Below are 26,400 nucleotides of genomic sequence, written 5' to 3'. Positions count from 1 at the left end.
AATTTTTAGGGGACATGGAGCCATTCCCACATGGTGAGTAGTGTCCTTCTCTTACGTGTTTTAAGAAAATAATTTTTAAAAAACATGTTAAGCCGTCAAATTTTGCTAAATTCGCAAATTTTGTTAATTTTTGACAGCGATGCGGGACCAGAAGATACTATAAAGAATAAATACAGTTTATTTATTTTAAAGTTGTTTTTACATACTTAAAGATACCTTTAGGATATGTATACGGTAATCATTCTATATTATTCAGTCCATTTAGGAAAATATAGAAAATTTCTTGTTTTTACGGGATTTTTCAAATTTCAACGGCGATGTCGGACCGGAAGATATGCAAATAAAAATTTTTCTTTTGGGTTGTTTCTTGTCTATATCAATGGCAACTTTTGCGCACAATAGCGTTCCGGAAATAGAAAAATGATTTTTTCGAACCACCCTACCATAGAATCCTGCGCAAACGCGAGAAAATATATTAATATGTTTAATTCACTCCAATTACAGTAGTTACTAATTAGCTAGTCTGATTATTTTTAAAAAGTCATCGTCTATCACCCCCATCCCAAGGGATGAGGATGAACTTGAACATTATGAAAACTGATACAGTTAAACTCAGCGATCTCGAAAACTATGAATGCAATACTAATATCTGCTTTTTGATTACTTTTAAAATCTCGCTCGCTCCCTGGGGAGTGGAATATGACCTTGAAGTTGAAATGGATTAAAACTGTCGCTATTCATCTCAACGCAAGGGCGAAGATCCTGGGGCCCGGGCCCCCCCAAAGCTCATGTGGGTCCCGCATTGTATTTATGAAGATACACTATTTGGCATAATTTGAATGCAATTTGTCTTATAATCCTCATATATATGCCTTCTACATCTGAATGCCCCCCCCCCCCCAAAAAAAATTACAGAGAAATCGGCGCCCTTGTCTCAACGACTCCAAAAACTATGAATTCAACTTTAATATTGGTCGTTTTCGAAGGGGTGGCAAATTATTTAGAGCACAGTGGCGCACAATATATAAATACGGGCCTAAGTGGTAGTCAAATCAGTCTGCTTGACTTCTATGAGGGTGGTATCTACAAGCTTGTTGTACGATACCCTAAGTGCCTTAATATACCCTATTCGTAGAAACTACGGTATGTAGAAGGGTAGATTAAAGTACATTGTTTCATGCGACAATAAAATTGTTACGAGAAATATACTTGCTTTTTCAAATTTCTAACAGTACTTACTTAAAAAAAATACGCCTCGCATATCAAATAAGTTCTTTGGAGACTCTTGAAGTGATACTGAAGCGCTTAAAGCTTTGATCAATTTCTTGCGCTACTATTGCCTCTCTTCAACTCTGATCAATATTATTATAACTTCCCGCTACATAAAGAGGGATTTTAATAATAAAATTAGTGCAAAGATAAGGTAAAAACCACATACATTCCTATTACAGTAGAATGAAAATAAAATTTCAAAAAGCCAATAAAGAATGTGCTATAAAATAACATGCCAATAAATTCTACCCACAGTCCAACTCCTCTCACAGTCCAAACCCACACACAGTCCAATAACGCGCCTATTTTCAAATATAAAGACATCACAACACAGTTGACACTAGGAAAAATTAATAACCTTAAAGTTGCCCCACCTAAAACCACAATTACTACTAATCCCAATATTCCTCTACATATTACTCGCCCTGCATTATTACTAATTGAGTGAATTACAAAGCCCCAAATCCCTTACCAGTTAGATTAAAGCTAAGTCGAATTGAATAACACACAGTTAATTCCTAGAAAAAAATAAATTATAAAATCTAACATAAATATAGGATAATGAAGAAATTTTTAAAATTAAATCCTGAGAATAAAACCCCGCCAATAGTAGTATACCACAGTGTACTAAATTAGCCACATTGAAACACACGATATGGTAAGAAACACTTACTATCTTACGAGAGCATCTATACTCCGAATCAATGTAGAATCAATAATAAATAATTTCGCACACTGCTCCCTTAACAAGAATACAAATTGGAATAGCTGTATACAAATATAAGTGTAGACTATAAGCAACACTGAAAAAAAAAAGCAAGACCTACCATCCTTCTTAATGACCACCCAACGATTCTATTTAATAAACTAATTTCCCTTTAAAAAATCAATGTTGGTGGTGCTACTATATTAGCAATTATTAACAAAAATTATCACAAAGTCATGCTTGACGTAAAGGACAGCAATCCTCGACTAATTAGTAATCTTCGACTCCCTAATCATTCATAAGAAATATGAAAGCAAGACAAAACAGGCCAGAAGAACATAGCCCGTGAGCAATTATTAATGTTAAAGCTCCTCTAGAACCTCATAGTCCCATTGTCATCAGCTCTATCAACACTAACCAAACATGTGCTACCAAAGAATATACAATTAAAGATTTCACATCAACTTGACGTAGACAAATGAATCTCACAGATCAAATACCAACAGCTCTAATACCAAATCAAATTAATTTTATATTCACAGCAACATTTTCCATAAAAAGCATAACACGTAATAAACCTTATTCTCTTAATTTCAATAAGAACACCAGCTAAAACCATTGATTCACTAACTGGTGTTTCAACATGTGCTCGTGGTAACCAAAAATGAACTAAAAACGTCATAAACAATAACCAACTCTATCCCTATAACACAACCTAAGCTAGTTATTGACAAATTACCACTAATATATTTCAAGCACGAGGGTCGTTCCGAAATTAATGAATCCTACTTTTTGTGTTGACTTTATTATATATGTCCGTGCCAGAATGTCGTTGGTGTGGTGCTAATGCTTGAACCATCCTCTTTTATTTGCAGCTGGTCCCGTTGTTGTGCGGTAGTTAGTGCCAGCATAGGAGTGTTCCAAAATGAAGCCTGCTGTAAACGTGCGTATAAAACAACGATGTGTGATTGAATTCCTCACTGCTGAAGGAATTGCGCCGATTGAAAGCCATCGGCGCTTGGTAAAGGTTTATGGAGACCATACAATAGACATGAGCAATGTGGGGCGATGGGTACGGCATTTTCAAGGTGGTGAAAAGGGTGTTCATGACAAGCCCTACACAGCTGCCATCCCTCGCAATGAAGAACGTCTTGATCAACTCATCCGTGCTGATCGCCGGATAACGACCAGAGAATTGTTTACAAAGCTGAATGTCGGTTGTAATGCCTCAGAAAAAATGCTGGAACATTAAAGCTTTAAGGAAGTGGTCAGCCTCAGCTGGTTCCGATTTTTACAAGCGAAGCATACAGGCTATTGTTCATCGTTGGCAAAAGTGCATAACGAATGGTGGGAACTATGTGGAAAAATGACAGTCTGTAGATGAAATATTGCTCTGTTTAGCTGTGCTGTTGTTATTTATGTATCTCCATTAGTTTCCATGAAAAAAAATAGGAGGCATTACTTGCGGAACGACCATCGTAAAAATGTACCAATTAAAAGAAGTAAAGAAGAAATAATGTATAAAATTACAGGTATAATCCAGCCTACACTCGCTCCGGCAGGCATTCTCAACCTAAACTAAGAATAAAGTAGAAATTAAAGAACCTTCAAAAAATAAAATATAAAGAAACTAAAAGAAGAAAACCTGAAAGTACACAAGTAAGATTAAGATTAAACTAATAAAACCAGGCACATAAAATGAACTATTAAATAATCCTTCTCTATTCATAATTATAAGAATAACAATAATGCTTAATAGAATTAAAATTTATCTTAAAGTGATAACCTATCTCCCAAGGAATAAATGTCATACCATTTATTAAAATGAATAAAAAGCGAATACTAGTGAGACAAAATTAAACTACCCGCCATAATTTAAAGTTGAAAACAATATAGATTGAAAACAACATAAATAGTAAATATGTTAACACAATTAATGAATTTAAGTAATATCTTCAGTGAGTATGCACAATTGATAACAGAATAGATAATCCTAATCTCCTAAGGGCGCGGTGGCTCAGTGGTAGAGCGTTCACTTCCGGTGCTTGGGGTCTCTGATTCGATCCCAGCTCGCACCGTGTGGACTTTGTGGTAGACAAACACCATGCTTGTGGGTTTTCTCGGGGTTCTCCCGTTTCTTCCCACTTTCTTCATTCCACCATTTCATTCATTTCTCATAATCACCGTCTCCTTTAGCCTAACCGGCATAACCGTGGGACATAAAACTCAAAGATTTCATTTCATTTTTCCTAATCTCCTCTCACAAACTCTAAAAGTCAAAAACAAAAGACAAGAGTAATTTTCAATATACAAACCACCCAGAGAATAGGAGAGTAAAAGAAAAATCATCAATACCATAAATTCAAGTCTTAAAGGGACTATTAATAAATGCTTATGCTGAATAACAAACATGTCATCCCTAAATTAATTTAACAAAAACAAGAAAACAAAACAAATAATATTCTTATAATCATTTTGTACTCCTATTTCATTCCTCGTCATTATGTTCCAATATTATTACGATTTATGTATCTTTTGTGAAGTTTGTCAATTAAATTATCTGAAATTATAACAAGATAAATTGAAATCTATTAGTGATAATTTTACTTATATATATACAAGATATATAATTTTATATAGAAACAAGATGTTTTCCCAGTTTTGCACCACTTTTGCACACACATTGTGCGATAAAATTTGCAATGGCATGTCCATTGTTATGTTTTAGTTCACGAACTATTCGTTGCTTATTGTCATAGATCTGGAACTTGAAATAATCACACAGAAAGTAATTAATCTAGGAAGAAGAGATCACCTGATCTAGGCTACCAATTTGCCACAGCATTTTTCGGCAGAACACGTTCGAGGAACTATTGGTGCAATAAGATCAGATCAATTCATTCCAAAGACTGAAGCAGAAGCAGAGGACGACATTTAAACGATATTATTTTCAAAATATAATGCTATTGATTGCTGTTCCCAAATATATATTTCATTATCATTTGCAGTTTCTTCCTATCTCATTTTAAGCCCCATACATATTTCAAGTCAGTCATGATCCATTTTCAATTTTTGTTCCTCGGTGCTAATAATAATAATAATAATAATAATAATAATAATAATAATAATAATAATAATAATAATAATTATTATTATTATTATTATTATTATTATTATTATTATTATTATTATTATTATTATAAAGATAAGGAGGAGCAAGAATTTTAATAAATATCAGTTTGTATATTATATTTTCTGGATCCACTCCTGCTTCTATTAGAAAGGAGGGGCTAATACTAACTTTTTTCTATATAACTGTTTTTATAGAATTAGCAATGTGTTTAAAAAGCGCGAAACAGTAATGAAGCTTCCTGTAAGTTTCCAATAAGAAATGTATAAAGTAATACGTATAGATAGAAGTCTGCGCGAATGCCGATATCCGCACAATATAGCTTTGTGTGCAGGTGGTGGGTAAAATTGCGGATTCTTGTGAAAAGACAAGAATTTTTGTGATAATTTTTCGTAGTACTTTAAGTATTGACTTCCTGTATTAAAGTATTTTTAGTACCTTTTCGGATCAACAAAACCGTTTGTTTGGTTTCCCGTTTTTTCTTTCTTTACTTTTTTTTTTCTTATTATACAAGATCGTGTTGAATTTTCTCAAGAACCTTTACATATCTTCTTTCCATCTTTGCGACCTGAACAAAGATGCTTATGCGCTATAACTAACAAAATAAAAATAAAGTAACGTGGTCTGAAATCAGTTGAGCATTATTACCAACTTGGCGATTTTCTTGTTAGAAATGTTGAAAACATATTAAACAACTCCATATTTTTGGTTAATTTCATGATTGTATCTGCATGTAATTTACAGAATTTTAGTAACCATCTTAATTTATATTCCAAACGTTCCCATAAATCTGAGGAAACGATTTAAATACCGTATTACGAAGAATAATAATTTGAGCTTAGTAAAAGAAAAAAAATATTTTATTTTGGACTTTTTTACAGAGAAAATATTTTTAAAATCTTACATTATATTTTTTTTCTTTTGGCAAGTGATTTAACTTTTCACAGCCACTCTGAAACACAATCGTCGATGTCAGGATGGATTTCTTAAAATGTCTTTTTCCGATCTCAAACTGAACTACCATTAAACTTTTTCCACCGGCTGCAAGAGATCACTGGCTTGATGTATTACTACCAAGAGATCCGACAGATGGCGTTTGATCGCTTTCTCTCGTTCCTCCAACTCTTTCCCTTTCAGTTTGGATAACCCATGGAGGAGATCAGCTACACCGGGAAAGCCAGATGTATCATAGTTGTCATACGTGTTCGGTGCAAACACAGCATGCCTGTATAAAAATAGTAACATAAAACACCAAATGTAAATAAAGTTAATTAATTCAGAGTAAAGAATGTAAAGTTAATTATAAGCTTCCATATATTATAACACAAACAGAGATAAAAGGATGAAACAAAAAATGATATAGGAAAATATCAGAGAGCGCGTCAAATTGAACATGCTGTTTGTCCAAGGGAACCTCCTAGAGGCCTCGAGGAGTAACCAAAAATTTTAAATGGTACAGCATGTATATAATTGATACATAATTGAAAGGATAATGGAAAACAAACAAGTTTTATAGAAAAAATAGCCATCATTTAATTGTGTATTTACCTGACTGCAAGAGTTCACAATTCAATTCTAGCTATTTACCAAACGATGCTCCAAACGAGAAACTTTTTCCCATAAAAGCTCTTTATCTTTCCACGATACCTTCAATAATGTATCAAATTATGTACATACCGTAGCATTTAAACTTTTCGGGTGAATCCAGGGGTGATTGTCCCCAGGAGGTCTTGTGGGACAATCATAATGCTCCCTTTGACTTTTTCCTATCCTACTTTTTTGTTTCACTCTTTAATCTGAATTACCTGGTATATAAATGTACTATCTCTCTCTCTCTCTCTCTCTCTCTCTCTCTCTCTCTCTCTCTCTTTCCCAATATATATATATAAACATGGGTACACAAATGCGTCATGCCAGAGCTTTAATCCGCTGAAAATGTAGAGTTATAACTCGAGAACAAAGTTTCGGATGGAGGCCAGTAAATATAGTGTCTATTTCGAAGTTAGATTCAATTAATGCACCAGTGGATGTGTAACAGGGTTTGCTTCGAAGCATAAAAGGAGATTCATGAGGTCTGCTAGAAACGACTGTAAACTGGCACACATTCATATATACCTGTACATATATACCTAAGAGTGTCAGCTTGTACGATAGGGCTTTTTTTCAGTAGAATGATTGATATGTTGTGTTTCTTGCGCTTTGAATAGATTGCATATGAGGTTAGGATTTCACAATAAACTGAGCACACATATGAGGTTCCATGTATTATATAATAGCAATGTTGAAAAGACGTTAAACAATATGTTAAAAAATCTTTATCGTGCATTTCGTGTCTTATTTCTGTGATATAAGACCCAAATTAAAAAGTTAAGTCTTTCTTTAACGTATGTGAAGGACGGCATCGAACAGTAAGTATAAATTACACAGCCACACACACGTTAAAAATAAAAGTTTTATGCATCGGGCCCCAGGATGGGAATTCGATCTATTTTGTTACACAGAATCCAAATTTTGAAACCACAGGACGATTGATCGTGTCAATTTTGATTCATAGGTGAAAAACATATGTGCTGTCTTACATACCAAAATTCGCACAAAAATTCGTTGAAAGTTTTTCGCCAATAAAAAAAGACACCGTCGATCGTCTTGGGATTTTGAAATTTTGATTCTGTGTACCGAAATGCATCGAATCCATACCCTGGGGTCCAATGCACAGATTTTTTTTTTTTTTTTTTTTTGCATGGCTGTCTTATGTGTAATCTCCCTATGCAAAATCGCTAGTTTTTCGCCCATAAAAGAAAAATTGACACGGTCGATTGTCTTGGGGCTTCAAAATTTGGATTCTGCGTAATAAATAAATCGAATCCAAACCCTGGGGTTCGGTGCACAGAAATTTATTTGTGTGTGTGTGTGTGTGTGTGTGTAGCTTTATTATCTCCTAAATAGGTATAAATTACGTTTATTTTGTAATTAGTCGTGTGTTTTTAAATATTTGGAGCAATAACGGGACCACTTATCCCACTAGGGCTTTTTTACTGTGAGATCTATCATTCGTATTGTCGGTACCACAACTTTTAGAAGAATCCGTGTTTCCTTAATTACACCATTCTACGTGTAGTGCTCACTCAGTTCCATGAGTGAGGATGAAGGCGAAAATTTGCGCCTGATTCTTGTCTCCAAACGAACCACAGATGCCCAATTTTGTTCAGGTATTATGGAATTAAGCGTGCCAGGGACGGTACTCAATTTCATGCTGATGTTCCCCAAACCACGCCGCAACAGCCCAGCTTTGTGAGTGAGTGCGTTATCATTCTGGAACATGGCGTCATTGCCCGAAAACAACATCTGGACCGTAGGATACACATGGTTCCTTAAAATGGCAGCATAATTACACGCATTGACGCAACCAGTAAGCTCATGGAATGCACAGAACTCATGGAAAACCAGGATATTGTGTTTCGCAGCGTCATAAGACTGCAGGTATGTTTTGCAATTGAGCAGAGACACTGCTGAGCAAACGTTATGTCGGGCGTCCGCCATGCATGGATACGGCCTGTGGTTTGAAATAAGGTTAACGATGATTCACCACACATTTGTAGGCATAAGCGGTATATGCTGCATGTTCATGGCACCATTGACATATGGTACATTTCTTTTTTTTTTCTTTTTTTTTTTTTTTTACTATCAACAGCGGTTACGCCCGTGCAACTCGATCACGTATGTTCACGTCATGTAATTTGTGGCTGGCTATGTTAGTCGACGCGAGTGTGGAAGTGTTGTTTGATTTTCCTTGTTACTTGTATCGTTGCAGGACGGTTCTGAACGACAGTCAGCTTTAATTCCCAGCGGAATCTTCTATTGATGGTATTTCCCCCAATCACAGTTTCTCTTCGCCAATGTGTTGCTGGTGTGAGTTTTGTAGACCGTTATTAACTTGGACAATGTCCTTCGCGACACACCAAATAGATTTGTCTCTTTTTAATGCCCGTACAACATAATTAAGCACCAATATTTTTACCTTTTTGTAAATGAGGAAGGCCGACCATTTTTTTCACTATCGCCGTCTACTTAGTTCACTGCACTGTACTCTACTGCTCCTCACATAGTGCGGAGTTTGCCCTAACACATCACCAATAACAGCCAAGCACTGTAGCCAATTGAAAGTTTACCAATTAACACATCCTATAGTATTTGTTTCGTAATGTTCATTACTTTGTCATCTGTAAAGTTTTATTAAAAATCGAAGTTGCTACTTCCATCTTTTACTCTTGTTTGCCTTTTTACTTCCAGCCATCTTCCTCACATTTTTATTCTTTCAGCCGATAGTCTTTCGCAAATTCTTCATCGCGGGGGGAAGGGGTCGAATGGGGAACAGATAGATTAGATACTGAGCACAGCTACTGTTCTCATGAATTTAGATACCTCTATTTAATAGTGCAGGTATTAACGATATTGCTCAAAAGGGAAATTTAAGGAAAATTCAAAATTCCAGTTTCTTCACCCTAGTCTCAAAAAAAATCTTTACCTATCTCTATTGTTATTTTTAGAGATGTGGCTTTAATCACTTCACTTTTGTTCAGCTACAAACATAAAAAGGATAAAAAGAACTAAGGGTGAATTGTTCTCCCTATAGTCTAAGTTAGGGATGCGCACGAGTCGAGTCGAGACAGAAATTTTCCTGAGAAAATTCGAGTCGAGACACAGCTCTTCCAATAGAAAAATATACGTTTTTCGAGTCGAGACATCACTTTTACAGCACATTTTCGAGACGAGACAGCCTCAAATCTTGTCTCGTGCACATCCATAGTCTAAGTGAAGATTACTTACCTGATTTCTGGTCTTTGTGGAAGTCCACCTGGAAGAATAAATGATGATTCAACTTGCATTAACTGGTCATTGAACATCCTCACCACATAAGAACTGGAAAAACAGGAATAAATAAAACATTTTAGTAGGTTGTATTTATAGTTTTATGTATTAGTTCTATGTTCTAAACATTATTAAGAGGCGAGCTTGCAATAAATAATAATAAATTATTTGTCTGCTGCAAATGAACTGTGCACTATTGTAAACACTAGGGTAAGTGATGTGAAAGCTCTCAGAGCCGCTGTATACACGTATTTCATAGACTACTAGTAGTTGAGTGTACTAAATACATTATCACGGTTGTATCTGAAAACCTCAATCTTTTGTGAAAATTACACTGAGCACAATCAGACAGTTGCTCTTCACCCTCGAATATTCGCTATCATATGCAGACGGTTGATGACAATTCTGCTCTGAAAATAACTATGGTCTTTTGATATATGCCTTTAATGTTTTCTATGCACTGTGGATATTCCAAAACTTTTTCTACAGTTTCACACAGCTTATAGTCTCGTTATTCAAGCATGCGAAATGATTGTGTCCAAAATATATGCCTCTTATCTCTAGAAAGATGATTTGAAAAACAGAAGAAAATATTGTAATTTAAAAGAGGAAGCTGTAAATCGAGGAACATGGAAGAAATAGATCCAAACTGAAAATTAAAAAGAAGAAAAAACCTCACTAGCCCCAGAAGCTGCCGAAAGACACAATACTTAATAATAATAATAATAATAATAATAATAATAATAATAATAATAATAATAATAATAATAATAATAATAATAATAATAATAATAATAATCTCTAGAAAGTTTAGGAAACAGCTTTACAAGAAATTATACGTCTAGGTGTGTAGCAAAATAATAATAATAATAATAATAATAATAATAATAATAATAATAATAATAATAATAATAACTCCGGATCTCCTCAAACATGTTTTCAGATTATGTTGGAACCTTTGTTAGAACCAATGACCAGATTCAGCTATTAATAATATTTAAATAAATTCTAGAGAAGTAGCTTTATGAGTCTTATGTAGTTAAATATTTATCTGTGAAGTTTTGAGTGCTTCCAGAAATTTTTATAGGGCCAGGAATTTTGAACGTAAAACGCCAGAAAATAGCAATTAAGAAAAAAAATTGATGATACACGTATAATGCATTAGAAAGGATGACATAACAACTTGACCAGAAAATCTGGAATCTGGAAAAGGACCCTAAGTAAGCAACACAAACAATAAGGAAAAAAGTTTTACACACGATGATGTAATCTGACCCGTAGGCAAAACGACGTATATCCGTTCCATTCTGTAGAGAAAAGAGAATCTTATGAAAGCCACTACCAATATATACTATATCATTATCATTCAAATATTGATTTAAATACTTATTTTAAACATAATTTTGAGAAGAACCTTAAAAATTTAATTTGGATACAAAACAGATCTAGTTTGAATTTGAAATCAAATTATTATTAGCTTATGTAACATCTTAAAAATTATATATCAATTAATGTAGTATTTGTACTATTGGGAAAAGTTACTTCTTTAAATAAAAAATAATTGTTTGAGTATAATTTGATCCACAATATTTAACAATTCTTTTGTTCCCAGAGACAAGTTCTAGCTTTTAAGTGAAAGAATGATGTTATACTATGCTTACAATGAAACGTTGAAAAATTATTCACTTTCTTACTCCTAGAAGCAGTGGCAGATTCACAAGGAGGACAGAGAGGATGACCGCCCCCTCCAAAGGTTATTTGTCTTTTTCCCTGTCAAGCCAGTCAGTGTGAAATAAGCTTTACAAAACCTTACTAAAATGTCATCATTTGAATTGTGGATATTTCTGGTCCTAGGTCTTTGGGGAGGTCACGATAATGCTCAAACGAGTGTGTATAAGATTAATTTCTTGTATTAAAAAAAAGGAAAAGAAAAAAGAAAAAAACTCTAGAACGGAGGATGAGAAGCTCAAATTCTTTGAACTAATATATATATATATATATATATCCTTGCCAAGAAAAGAAGTAGAGGTGGGATGAAAGTTCAAACATAAGATGCGCATTTTGTTTTATCTACATTACTAGTAAATACACAGTAGAATCTTCGGCACTCGTTACCGAAAACATCACCGAAGCTGGGACTTTTGAGTTGATTTATTCATTGGTTTGTATTTAATCGATTTATTATTAATTTAAATTTATTGTATCATCGTGCGAAATTCTTTTAATGTGTAACATATTCGTAGATATGTCCACTTTAAATTCGTTTGTTCAATAGGTGATCCGCTTTCCAAAACGACTATTCGGGATCCACTAATGCCTAGAAGTTTATTTTACTAATAATTCCGGAAAACAGTGAAACCAGAATTTCTACAAAGCACTAGCAAGAATTCTTTAATTACATTTTTCCCAATTATTCCAGATACATTGGAAAATTTTGTGGTTTTGAATATAAGAACTATTTCTGGGAAATAAATCAGTAAAACTCAACAGATATACAGAATATCGCTTTGAACTCACTCTTATTGCAAAAGTTCCTTTGATGATCATACATACATACCATCATTGCAGCTTCTTGATAGCCAACCACTGTCTTCATCTGTATACCCTATTTGTAATAACTTGCTGTGAGAGAAGGTATCGGATTAAATCTCCAATGTGGTGTATGATTTAAAACCCACATTCAAAGGAGATTATGTTTTATATGGTGTGTGTGTTATGTTTAATACAACTATGATATAACTTAGAATAATTATTTGTAATATTAAAAAAAATTAAAATTTGTATTTAAAAATTTCATAGCCAGAAACTAGAATATGTAAAATTAAAACAGACAGGAATATTGAAAGACAACAACAACAGGTGACGTATAGAACTAGAAAAGTGAAAGTGCGTAGCTTTGTTACATAAATACTGATCTCAGAGATCACAAGGCAAAGCTTGCATTTTGGATCTAGACGGACTTTTTTTTTTTTTTAGAACGCACATTAAGAGTTACCACCACTATGGACATTCCACCTGGAATAACGTAAGTTATCCTTTAAATATTCCTGGATAGACACTTTGGTTTAGACCTGGCTGATTGTGATTAGGATGTTTTTTCCCGACAGGTAATAATTCATTAGTACATCAAAATCAGTAAATTCGATACTCTACTATTACTACCCATTTGTGTTATTAGTTATAAATTAATTAAATTTATTTAAAATCATTGAATTGCTTCAAAATCATAAAATTGTTAAGGCTCCTATGAATAATGTTGTGTTTATTGTTTTAATTGTGTAAATGATGTTCTGCATAAGCTAATGGCACCACTCTTACTAATAGGACTAAATATTCTCTTATTTCGTGCCTTGAAATAGCAGTACGCAAAATGTGTTAATTGTATTATTGTTTGTTGTCACTCAATAAATTTGTTAGCTAACAATCCATCAACCCTTTCATTTCAATATACATATACAGTATGTATTCAATAGTAATATATTCAATACTATATTTCAATATATTCTATTATTATTAATATTCTAATATATATATATCTGAGAAACAGTATCTTTAACTTTTAAGGTACGAAACATGTGTGTCAGAAAGAAGTAGTTGATGTCAGTATCGGGTGTATTTGTCTCCATCTCAATAGAAGTCACTGGCCACTTATCCTTATTATTATCATCATCATTCTTTTATTACTGACAGGTCACTTGCCGCAAATACAGAAGTTTCATCCACTATAGTCCTATCTAACCTTTTCGCCTCTTGGCTTTAGTTTTTTTTTTTAATACACTTGATCAACTGTGGTCTCTTTCTTCCTTACTTTGTTTTCTTTCTACCACACCTTCTACCACGTTCCTTAGAACACGATTCCTTCTAAAATTTTGTCCACTTGTCACAAATTGAGAAATTGCATGCATAACAATTCTCAGCGAATATTTTTACTTATCCACTTTAATTAATATCCGTCATCAATGATAGTCTTTTCTTTCCTTGGTATCTTCTATTTCCACCGCATCACATTTTGTTAGAACACATTTTTCTCTCAAATAAATTTCTAATATAGGTGTTACAGTGACTCAGTGGTAGACCACTCGCCTTTGATATATGAGAAAGACTCTGGTTCGATCCTACAACATATGAGTTTGTAGTGGACAACTTCATGTCCAAGCGTTTTTCCGAAATGCTAGGGTATCCCCTCACATTGTTGTTCCACCAATTCTTTCATTCTTAAACACTTTCACTAACTATCCAGTTGTCTTTAGTTTTAAGGATTATTATTATTATTATTATTATTATTATTATTATTATTATTATTATTATTAGTAGTAGTAGTAGTAGTAGTAGTAGTAGTAGTAGTAGTAGTAGTAGTAGTAGTAGTAGTAGTATTATGGTTGATGATGTGTATGTGTCTAATCTTAAAACTTTAGCTAATTCATGGGCTCAATTATTTGAGATTATATATCAAAGGCGTCCTTCTTTACATATTGACTTATCGGACTTGGCGGGTAATGATTCTTTTTATCCTATTATTACAACTGAGCAAGCAACTAAGGCTATAAACAATCTTAATGCCAAATCTCCTTCTGGCTTAGACGGTATACGTGCTTTTATATTGAAGGGCATTGTGTCCATCATTGCGCCTGTCTTAACATCTTTGTTCAACTGGAGTTTATTTACTTCTGTTTATCCTGAACATTGGAAGATGGTCGTTGTTGTTCCTATCCCCAAGACTGATGGGAAAAATTTATCCGACTATAGACCTATTTCTTTGTTGAGTATCATTCCCAAGGTTTTTGATAAGTTAATATATAATTTTTTGTATAATCATGTTTATCCCAATATTATGATCTATCAACATGGCTTTATGAAAAATAGGTCAACTACACCTAACTTAACATGTCTTATAGCTGATACTCTTCCTATCTTTAAAAGTAATGGTCAAATCCATGTAATTTATTTCGACTTCTCTAAAGCCTTTGATAAGTTACCACATGACATCTTAATTTACAAATTGAAACATTATGATCTCCCCATTATATTTATTACTTGGTTAGTATCATAATTGTCCCAAAGAAAGTTTGTGGTTAGGTATAAGGGTACCCTTCAGACGTATATAATATATACTCCGGTGTTCCGCAAGGATCAAATCTCGGACCACTTCTATTTCTTATGTTTATTAATGATATAACAGAAAATTTAGATTGTAAATGTTTGTTGTATGCACATGACCTCAAAATCTACAAAACTATTGTAAATTTGGATGATTGTTTGGTGCTCCAAAATAACATTAATAAAATACTACTTTGGTCTCAAAACAATGTACTACCTTTAAATTGCAACAAAACCTTTGCAATTAATATTACGAATAAAACAAACCCAATTTTTTCATTTATAACATAAATGATACTCGAATTAGAATTGTAGATACTATTAAAGATTTAGGTATTGGTTTTGACAGCAAATTGCTTTTCAAACAACATCTTGAGAATATAACTTCCAAAGCGAGAAGGAATCTTGGAATTCTTAAATGGATGTCCAAAGATTTTAAGTCTGTTAAAACATGCCTTATTCTTTATTATTCCAATGTTAGAAGTCATCTTGAATATTGTTCAATCATATGGAATAGAAATATAGATTATATATCTACTACTCTGGAGACAATTCAAAATCTTTTTCTTGATTGTTTACGCTGGAAGTTTAAGTGTTATGAAGGTATGTCTTTGGATGAAGTTAGGATGTCCCTAGGTATGTTAAAGTTGTCTGAAAGAAGGATTATTTTGGATCTTAAAATGCTGCATTCAATTCTTCACGGTAATTTGAATTTGTTATCAATAATAACTCTGTATACAACCAGTTATCATATAAGAAATCCGAAAATATTTAAACCCATTCAGTTTCTCAATGATGTTCCTTTGTATAAAATTTTATCAGTAGCCAATAATTTTGCCAGTTTTATTGACATTTTTGATCATAATTTCAGTAATATACAAAGACAGTTATATAATCATTTCATTATCAGCTGAGAGTATTATTACCTTTTATATAATACCATGTTTATTTTATGAATGATTTCTTTTCCTTTTCTGTGCATGTGTCCTGCGAAAACGAACTAAGCGCCACTTTTATACTTTCAAGAGTTGTTGGTTTTCGTCTCTTTTCGATAGTGCAAAACGTTCTAATGCTTATCAGGGACCAATCGTCGCATTTACGTGGATTTTCAAAATTTGGCGCTTAGTTCATTTTTGCATAACACGGTACATTTGTATTTTATAATGTATTATGTTTATTTTTGTTATTTGCATGTTATTTGTATGGAAATAGTAAGTGGGTAGTTCTGTCTGCAATTTCCAGTATGGAATAAATTATTATTATTATTATTATTATTATTATTATTATTATTATTATTATTATTATTATTATTATTATTATTATTATGCCGTGAATAGCTTATCGGCAAAAATACAGAACTTTATCAGATAAAAATAAACACATATTGCATATGCATACAATGTAACCTACATACTGAAACAATAAAACATAATAAAAACTAAAATAGTATTAAATTTATAATTCCTTGTCAAATTAATGCCAAATATTTTTAGTCTCAAAATAGATATATCGTCAAAATTACTAAAAATGATATTTTTCAAATTCAAAAATTTATGTTTCTATACTGATAAAAATAAATTAAACAAAATTAAAAGAATTGGTCAATCTTCTTAAAATTACAGATTTTGGATTCAAAGGAACTAATCTTGATCCATTTCTCGTATTATAAATTGGTACCCTTATACCTATATTATGCAAGCAATATTCACTATGATATCTATTGTTAAGTATTTTCTTAAGAAAATCTCTTTCAATAAATTTTCTCCTATCAATTTGATTCCTGTATTCATAACTACGTATTGATTCCAGTAATCTCTATTCATTTTATGGCATAGTAGCCTAATAAGACATTTTTGGACTGACTTTATTTTGTTTGCCAATGCTATATCTATACGATTCCAAATAACTACACTAAACTCTAATCTTGACCTTGCAAGCATCTTATATAAATATACATATGAACTGGCATTTTTAAATACAGATCATTGTCTGAAAATAAACTCTATTATTCTTCTTGTCCCTTGGATTATATAATTTATATGATAGGTAAATTTCATATTTCTGTCAAAGACTATACCCAAATCTTCAGTCTGTTCGGCTTTATGCATATACTACTACCACTACTACTACTACTACTACTACTACTACTACTACTACTACTACTACTACTACTAATAATAATAATAATAATAATAATAATAATAATAATAATAATAATAATAATAATAATAATAATAATAATAATAATAATAATAATAATACACGAAAGATTCGATTAACCTTTATCACTACCCTTTACTGAACTATAAATAAAATGCGTTTTACTTCTTCCTAAACCCTTCTTTGGCTATTCTTAACCCAATTCATTTATTTTCCGCTCACATTTCATACCCTCGCTAAGAACATTACTCAGGTGCCAGAAACTAATCATTTATTCCATCTTCTCCCTCGAATTTGCTAGTTTCTTTTGTCCCAGATACTTTGCTTCCAACTCTTCTTGTGTTAATCTTCAGTAGTTTTAATTATCGATTCCAGAGCCTCGATAAGAGAAAAATATCGTCTCAAAAAAAAAAAAAAAAACTTATATCTCCTCTATCTCTTATCGAAACACATTTCTCTGAGTCAAGACTTCTTTACTGTATACACCTATCAACGAAAGAATAAACCTCGGCAAACATCGAAAATATCTGGTTTCAAGGAACTTATAAAACTTATTGATTTTCAAGAAAAAGATGATGGTTCGATTTACACTACAATAAGAACTGAGAATTACTAAAGTGTTTAGACATTCTTTTGACGGAGAGTTGTACGAGAGAGAAAGAGTAGATCTTGAAGAAGTTTGTTCTTTCGTCGGCAGCGGTATATTTCTTCTAAATATGCGAATATCGATTTAAAATTGATGAAAGAATTCTCCTTGAAATTTCACTTCTCTCCTACACATAGTTTGGTACTTTTAACGTGGCTCAAATCTACTTACTTTGAAAGGTCTGCTTTCTTCAGTCTTTTATGCCATGCTCTTGTAGCCTCAGTAAAATTGAATACTGCATTTCTTACATGATCTGAAATTAAGATTAGTTATATTTTACATAAACCAATACATAGTAGAATAATAAAAAAAGTAATATTAATAAAGAATGTATTTATTTTAGTACTCACAAGTAAACCTTACGTTTGGGTGAATCGAGTTGCTGACTGAGACACATATGAGAAAGTAGTACTAAATGTGGTTAGTATTTCAGTGAAGTTGTAGGTGCGAAGCTCCAGGGGTTTAGGAGATACAGCTACCAGAACATCACATGGAAGTACAGAATAGTCTTCATACAGTTGGAGGTAAAAGCTCTGTAAGACCTCTCGTAACGACAAAAGGTGAATAACAAATATATGGGTATGTATTAGGACTAGGGGGAAGTCATATAGTAAGGGTATACCTGACGGCGGCCATCTTGAAATCCGCCATTTTGAATTAAAGTTAAGTTTTTAAAATATGAATAGGGTCATGTGATACATGATTTAAGACGCAAATTTAATCAGAAGAACAATGGTCACGTTAATTTTGAGTTACGCACAATTGGTAAAAAGTTACAGTTAAATATTGTTGCAGCATATGTATTAGTCCTTTACCCCACCTTGTAAATTTTGTTTTAATGATAATAATTAAATAAAAAAGCAGGTGGATAAATATTAGGTCTATGGTAAGAGTTGCCTTGATGGTGGCCATGTTCAAATCCGACATTTTGAAGCAGAAAAAAATTTTAAACAAAACGCATAACAGTGATACCTTATTAATAGCAAATTTTACCATAACTCCAACGGTATAACCATTTTTGCTTTATCATTAACCAGCACAAAATTAAATGGATCGCTCCTTACTACTACTGCTTTGACGGAATTGTTAACGACAGATGTGTCAAGTGTAACTCGATTGCCTTTGTCAGGTGTGCTCACTGTGAGCAGAGCATTTGTGCAAATGATGCACTCTTTACTGAACTACATATTGATTGTACTAATTGAGGACTTTTCTGGAAGAAAGACCCAAGTTCAATTATGAATCAATTCCTCTTTGGTCATTTTTCCTTAAATTAGCAACTTGTGAATGCGACAACAAATACTGGTTCATGATAAAGCAAAAATGGTTATACCGTTGGATTTATGGTAAAATTTGTTATTAATAAGGTGTCAATGTTATGCGTTTTGTTTAAAACTTTTGTCTGCTTCAAAATGGCGGATTTGAACATGGCCGCCATCAAGGGAACTCTTACCATAGACCTAATATTTATCCACCTGCTTTTTATTTAACTATTATCATTAAATCAAAATTTACAAGGTGGGGTAAAGGACTAATACATATGCTGCAACAATATTTAACTATAACTTTTTACCAATTGTGCGTAACTCAAAATTAACGTGACCATTGTTCTTCTGATTAAATTTGCGTCTTAAATCATGTATCACATGACCCTATTCATATTTTAAAAACTTAACCTTAATTCAAAATGGTGGATTTCAAGATGGCCGCCGTCAGGTATACCCTTACTATATGACTTCCCCCTAGTCCTAATATATACCCATATATTTGTTATTCACCTTTTGTCGTTACAAGAGGTCTTACAGAGCTTTTACCTCCAACTGTATGAAGACTATTCTGTACTTCCATGTGATGTTCTGGTAGCTATATCTCCTAAACCCCTGGAGCTTCGCACCTAGAACTTTACTGAAATACTAACCACATTTAGTACTACTTTCTCATATGTGTCTCAGTGAGCAACTCGATTCACCCAAACGTAAGGTTTACTTGTCAGTTAAATTCAGTTCTGCTTTAATGAATTAACTAAATTTAAACATAAATTAAGAATTAAATTTGATCTTTTGAGGTACTTATATTAATATAATGCATACTCATATGAATCCTGTTTCGTTTAGTTGCTTTTCATTAACATAAATTATTAACCACTGAAACACGGTTAAAGGTAACATCGTTTCTTTGGAAAAACAGTCCTTCATAACATAAGGAACGTCGTGGGATATGACTAGTTATATTATAATTATATATAATGTATGTGTAAGTATCCTATAGATTTTGAACCAAGTTACGTAACTAAAGGCAATTTCTACCTCGCCCTCTAATTTTTTCCTTAGCTAGGAAAATTTACAATTTTTGGATTTTTTTCTTTACTCGCAAATCCTACATTCGTGTCAAATTTCAATTTTCCCTGTAGATTTTGATGAGTGAGTGATACATTGAGTGTGAAAATTTGCTGTTTTCTTTTCTTTCTTTCTTTCTTTTTTTTAGGTTTTCACGGCTCTCGGTTTCATAAACGAGTTGAGATTAAAACTTAGAATTTTACATAAGACATGACCTAGTCCAGGTTATTTACGCATCGGATTTTCTTTAGCCTATACTACCTTTATGAGAAATTATGGGTGTTCGAAATACGCCCTGAGTTGCTTCGTGTAAATAGACACATGTCATACTACAGCTATTTATAATCAGTGGAAAATTAAAAGAAATCTTTTAGCTAATTATTCATAAGAACTTCCATGCCACAGAAAAATCTTCTAGTCAATTTGTGAACAATAATTACAACCGGTGTATATTCTTTTCCCATTCATCATGGTATCCGGATAAAGCCCTCATATATTTCCAAATTTTCGTCTGTGCATTACTTCCCAATTTTGACCTCTGATTTTAAGTTCATAGTTTTATCACTTCTCTATATTACCACATTACACAATTACAATTGCTGAGACACTTCGCAAGCACTGAATTACAATCAGTGTGAAGCGTAAACCCGCCTACAGAGTAGGCTCGCGGAAAACTAATGCCATATAAATATTCATTTCAAACGCAAAGACTTACATTACAGTTAACTTACTGTATAACTTGAAGCGGAAACAATGGTCTATAGTAGGAATAGATAACTAGTGTTGCTACCTTTCCAAAATGAAATATACGGACATTTCGTATAGCTAATAGGGGAGAGGAATGATTACGCCGTCCTTTTTCCGTAATAATATAATTACGCCTTTTTTTGTGAACAGAAAATCATATTTATCTAATTGATAAAAGGAAAGTGAGACAATTTAATTCAAATAGGCCCTACCATATAATATCTAGTAAAAAATATGGCTAATATAAATAGTAGACCTATGCATCCTATGTATATATCTATATAAAAATCCATTCACTAGAAGGAGTGCAAGAAATTAAAGTCTAAAATATTAGAGATTTTAATAACAGAAAATAATTACCTACATATAATCATAAGAACTTCAACCTCAGAATAGAAAAAAAGAGGCAAAAAATCAAAAAGAAATATTAGATATGGCGAAAAAGGTAAATGTACAGTCTCTTAATAGAATTCGTAGAAGCTGAGGATGTTTACGTTATGAATTTCTTCTAGGAAAAGTCTCACAAACAATGGACATAGTGACACCTAAGACGAAGTTCAAACTAAACGGACTACCTCATTTCAAACAGAAGATACATTGCCGAAGATTGAAATATTCGGCATAAGTTCAGCAAAGAAATTAAGAATCGAATAAGTTGATGCAAATTTCACATCTTAGAATCAGAAAGCTTCTAAAGTGACAGGAATACATGTAGAAAGTAGAATTCTTCAAGAACAGTGCAACGTATTTTAACTGGGAGTGAAAAACTTGCCACACTCTGAGAGAATACGAATATTTCAAAAGCTAACAGCGAGATCACAAACATTCTGATGGATACAGCTACGAAGATAGGAAATATCACTAGAAAGAAGAATGATATAATCTCGACAACTTATGAAGAAAAGATGGATAATAGTGACAATGCAATATCTAAAATATAATATGTGAAACTTTGCAACAAATATGAAAATGCTTTACATTACAGAAGATACAAGAAACAATGAATACAACATAGACCTTAAAGAAGACAAAGCAGAACCTAAGTAATGGACTGAAGTGGATCGAAGTGGTGAAAGTAGAAGATAGCACTAGCAATAAAAAAAAAAAATTGAAGAACTAACGACTGGAGAAGATTTAACTATTCAACAACAAATTACAATCGAGTGATGAATCAGAAATGAAAGAAATCGAAGATAAAGAAACAGGAAAAACTTCAGTATTGCGAGAAAAAATTGGATTTGACATAAGGAGCATGAAACAAGGAAAGGCACCACTAGATGAAGTTATTAGACATAGTAATATAAACTGACGAAGAACTGACAAAAATTCTAGCAGCGCATTATACAAAATGACTACCAAGTGATAGAGTTTTCTAGGAATGGAGAATGGCGATCATCATATGTTGCATAAAAAAGGACATAAATTATTCCTATGGACTTATTGACCTATAGATTTTCTTCCTGAGATTTATAGTTTCTTTTTTCGAAAATTATTGGCACTCCTATTAAATACATTTAAACCTCATCCTACCAAGAAACTGTACATTTAGAAGTATTACAGCATAGTAGATCATATTTATTTATTCATTTAAACAAGAATACAACAGGATACTGTCCAGTTATATTATTCTAAATTACGGTAATTTCTCATATTCAAGTGATGAAGAAACTGATAAAACTAGAAATAGAAATATGAATTATTCTTATGTGCTGCGTCCATTAACTACAAAAAAGTTTTCTAACCCTGAAGACTTAGGCGGTTATTCACACTGTTAATACAAGTGATGTCGAAGAAACTTATATAAAAGGTATATATAATGTCTATAAACAAGCTATTGCAAATATCTGACTGTTAAGTTGTAGAAAGACTATAAGGATAGCGAGAGAGGTAGAGAGTGATGCTATTTTTCCAGGATTTTCACAACTTCAGTATGTTTTTCGATCTCTGAACTGTATGCCTACTTTTGGACCATCCTGTATATGGTAATCCGTGAAAAAAGTTACATAACCTGCATTACCTTAATGTATCATAATTAAATACATGTAGCAAATAGCAGAAATTTGACATTCGTATTCGTGATGCGCATGTTTCATTGGTGATTTAAAAAGGGATAGTGGTTAAAACCTTATACGTATTTACTTGATTACAACAACTTACATGTTTGTTTACATTGGTAGGAATATTATTTATATATGAATAGTTCTTTATATACAGGGTGTCCCAAAAATAATGGTAAAAATGAAACTACAGATTCCTGGTACCAAAACAAGTAAAAAAGTTTATATAACATGTAGTCCGGCTATGAACAGGGGCGGAACTAGAGAGCTTCGAATGTGAGGGAAAGGAATTTTACACCTGGCTACCAGGATAATGATCGGAGGTAGGAAAGCGGGTCAGAAACACATAACTGGTATATCGGCTTGTTCTATTAAACGCATGTTCAAATGTTTGACATAAGTGCGCAAGGGATTCCTCATACATCATCTGGGAATTAATAGAATGACTTTCCGACACGGGTAACGCAACGGTGCAACGAAGATAGACAAAATACAATACGAAATTGTGATACATGGATAACAGCAAAATGGCTGTCAAAGCAAAGCGTGCCTAGAATGGTTGTATTAACTGCAGGGACAGTATGGGAATTAAAGAATATTTTACGTTGGGGATGAATTGTAAATCCGAGAAAATTAACATGTGGAAATTCAAAACTTATGGAAAATATCCAGTTCTACAAAAGGGCATTCCCCTCCTATCCCTTGGAAATTCTTACACTTCTCAGGATAAATGGAATGTGACATACTCACAGAGATAATGGGAGTGGATGTAGTTATTTACAATACAGATATTCGGTGAATTCCTACATGACGTATGAAAAATTTCTAGTTCAGTTATGTAACATTCGGTTAACAGGTCAAGCCGATATGAATTTTATGTCTTTCTGAACCCATTTTCTAGCTCCTATCATTATTCAGGTAGGCAGGTGTGAAATTCCTTTTCTCCCACTTTCGGAAATGTCTAGCTTCGCCCCTGTCCATTTCCGGACTATATGTCATATAAACATTTTTTTTTTTGCTTGGTTTGGTGCTAGGAATCTGTGGTTTCAATTTTTACCATTACTTTTGGAACACCCTGGATATATATATATATATATATATATATATATATATATATATATATATATATATATATATATAGAGAGAGAGAGAGAGAGAGAGAGAGAGAGAGAGAGAGAGAGAGATAACAGCCTCTCTAAAAATGATTGTGCAAGTACCGGAGGTTCTGAAAGATGGATATTTGGATAATTCACATGGCAGTTCCTCAGTGATGTCTTGACCCGACTACGATAGATCTCATAGTGGACGATAGTGGAGCTATGAAGCTCTAAAGTTCACTTATTTCACGTTTTTGGCACTCTATAACGTGGAAAATTATCTCCTTTCGAGCACAGGTCCATATGACCTTTTTTTCTTATTTTGATGTGAGGGATCTGTTTTCAAAATATTGTGACACCCTGTATATAGATAGATAATGTTCATCAAGTACTAATTGCAATTTATGGTAGTCTGCATACATCTAATTGCACAATAATAATTATATACATGAACACGAAATTAGATTTACGTAAATATTTCAGAAATTCAATATTTTTGTATGAAGGTGGAAGCTTGTATTCTGTGCTAATATAATGTAACTGCGAACGATAAGGTAATTATTGATATAATAATAATTTTAATATTCTGGTCAAGAGAAGCATTAATAGGCACCACTTGTGGGTCGTTTTCATCAAGCATGATTTGTCATTTATTTATGTATTTATTTGCATACTACAACAAACAAATGTACTCCGATATATATATAAAATTTGAACAAATGTTCATAAATGAATATATGCATATACACTTCATAAATGCATGTACACTTCTACAATGTTTTAAAGTTATGTTCATTACTAAAAATAACGAACATTAATAATTACATTATCTGCTTAGTCACGAAATTAATCAATAGGAGAAATCAACTAAAGCATCTTTGACACAAAACTAAATAGTAATTTGGATTAAGTACGTGGGCTGACTGAAGAAGTTCACAGACTTGCGTATAGAGACATCATTTAAGGGAACAAGAGCAGTTACCTCCCCTACCCCAGTGTTTGAGATTTATGCAGGGTGGACCATTTAGCTTGAAACACTCTTGTAACTTTTAAGCTAATACATTTTTTTAAATGCTCAAATTTGTACATGGCGATCTTGTTTTATATACTTTGCAAATTGACCAGAATAACAGTATTGCCAACACAACATAAAGCTGTATGGTTTCAAATGCCATTTCGGTTACGTCAAATTATTGCATATTTAGAATCTACATGTTAAACATCGCGTTTATTATTTAGCAATACAAAGTAAGGACATTGCACTATCATAAACATCCAAATTTCGGAAATCTCTACAATACTAAGAACACCAAGTGAAACAAACGGGACAATGCACATCCAAATTAATTTACCGTAGACTATTATGACCATAATGAACCAACTCCATGGCTCTGGATAAGTAGCTTAACAAATAAAACACAGTTCTGACCAGAGCAGAATGAAATATATTAAAACTATACTTGCAATGTGTTACAGTTTCAAGGACCTAACGTCCTCTTCATCAGACGTCCTCTGTGTCTGATGAAGAGGACGTTAGGTCCTTGAAACTGTAACACATTGCAAGTATAGTTTTAATATATTTCATTCTGCTCTGGTCAGAACTGTGTTTTATTTATTATGACCATGGTTTGATGTATTTCGAAAGTGTGTCATATCAAGCTGCTGTAAACAGTATTATGATTTTCACGTTTATTGTAAACCGTTTATGCAATTGCGTATAATACTTAACTACGAGTAGTTTTCGAACTTGTAAGTAGTTTTCGAAATAAATCCTTTTGAAAAAAGTCAAATTTTAAACTCCTTGTGACTTTGTTCCTATTTATTCACGGCTTCATGTGCTAATCATAGTATTTAACACTATGGCACTTTAAAAGTTTAACCCTATTCTAAACTTTGGTGCAATGAGAATATGGGAGAAAACGGAGGAACCATGAGAAACAAAATCCACTGACACGGTGATGTCCAATACAAATTCACGGGAATTCCCTCGTGGTTTTACAGTTGTCTTATGCGTCTTCTGGGCGGGATAATCGGGTTCTGTTCCCAGCGAAGTTCATGAGGATTGGTCTCTACGTTAAGCTGTAAGTCCACGTCTGATATTGATTCGCTGCTGAAAGGGATGGTAAACCACAATCCAACAAATTAACCAATAAATGCATGTCCAAGGATTGAACCAAGGGGCCCTCACACCCGAGATGAGTACTCTTCCAATTGCTATTTATTTTTTACTCTACTATCGTACATTTGCGAAGCTTTACGGGACTCAATAATGACATGAGCACA

The 26,400-nt window shown here is 32.9% G+C and overlaps 1 protein-coding gene and 1 long non-coding RNA gene across 2 annotated transcripts in view; one reads left to right on the top strand and one right to left on the bottom strand.

Moving 5' to 3' along the window:
• LOC145695211 (uncharacterized) overlaps positions 1-26,400 on the top strand; it is a 332,249-nt gene that overhangs the window by 161,135 nt on the left and 144,714 nt on the right. The window lies entirely within an intron of this gene.
• LOC145695204 (N-acetylated-alpha-linked acidic dipeptidase 2-like) overlaps positions 5,947-26,400 on the bottom strand; it is an 85,413-nt gene continuing 64,959 nt past the window's right edge. Inside the window, exons 16-18 of the mRNA XM_081772189.1 lie at positions 18,052-18,133; positions 9,936-10,028; positions 5,947-6,333 (exon numbers count right to left, since the gene is read on the bottom strand). Coding sequence (XP_081628315.1) covers positions 6,132-6,333; positions 9,936-10,028; positions 18,052-18,133 — 377 coding nt within the window. The 3' untranslated portion in view covers positions 5,947-6,131. The remainder of the gene's footprint in view (positions 6,334-9,935; positions 10,029-18,051; positions 18,134-26,400) is intronic.

The sequence above is a fragment of the Thermobia domestica genome, chromosome 9, assembly GCF_964235325.1.
Source record: "Thermobia domestica chromosome 9, izTheDome1.hap1.1, whole genome shotgun sequence".
Lineage (NCBI taxonomy): Eukaryota > Metazoa > Arthropoda > Insecta > Zygentoma > Lepismatidae > Thermobia > Thermobia domestica.
The sequence above is the reverse complement of the archived record's forward strand: the minus strand, read 5'-3'. Positions and strand labels throughout refer to the sequence as shown.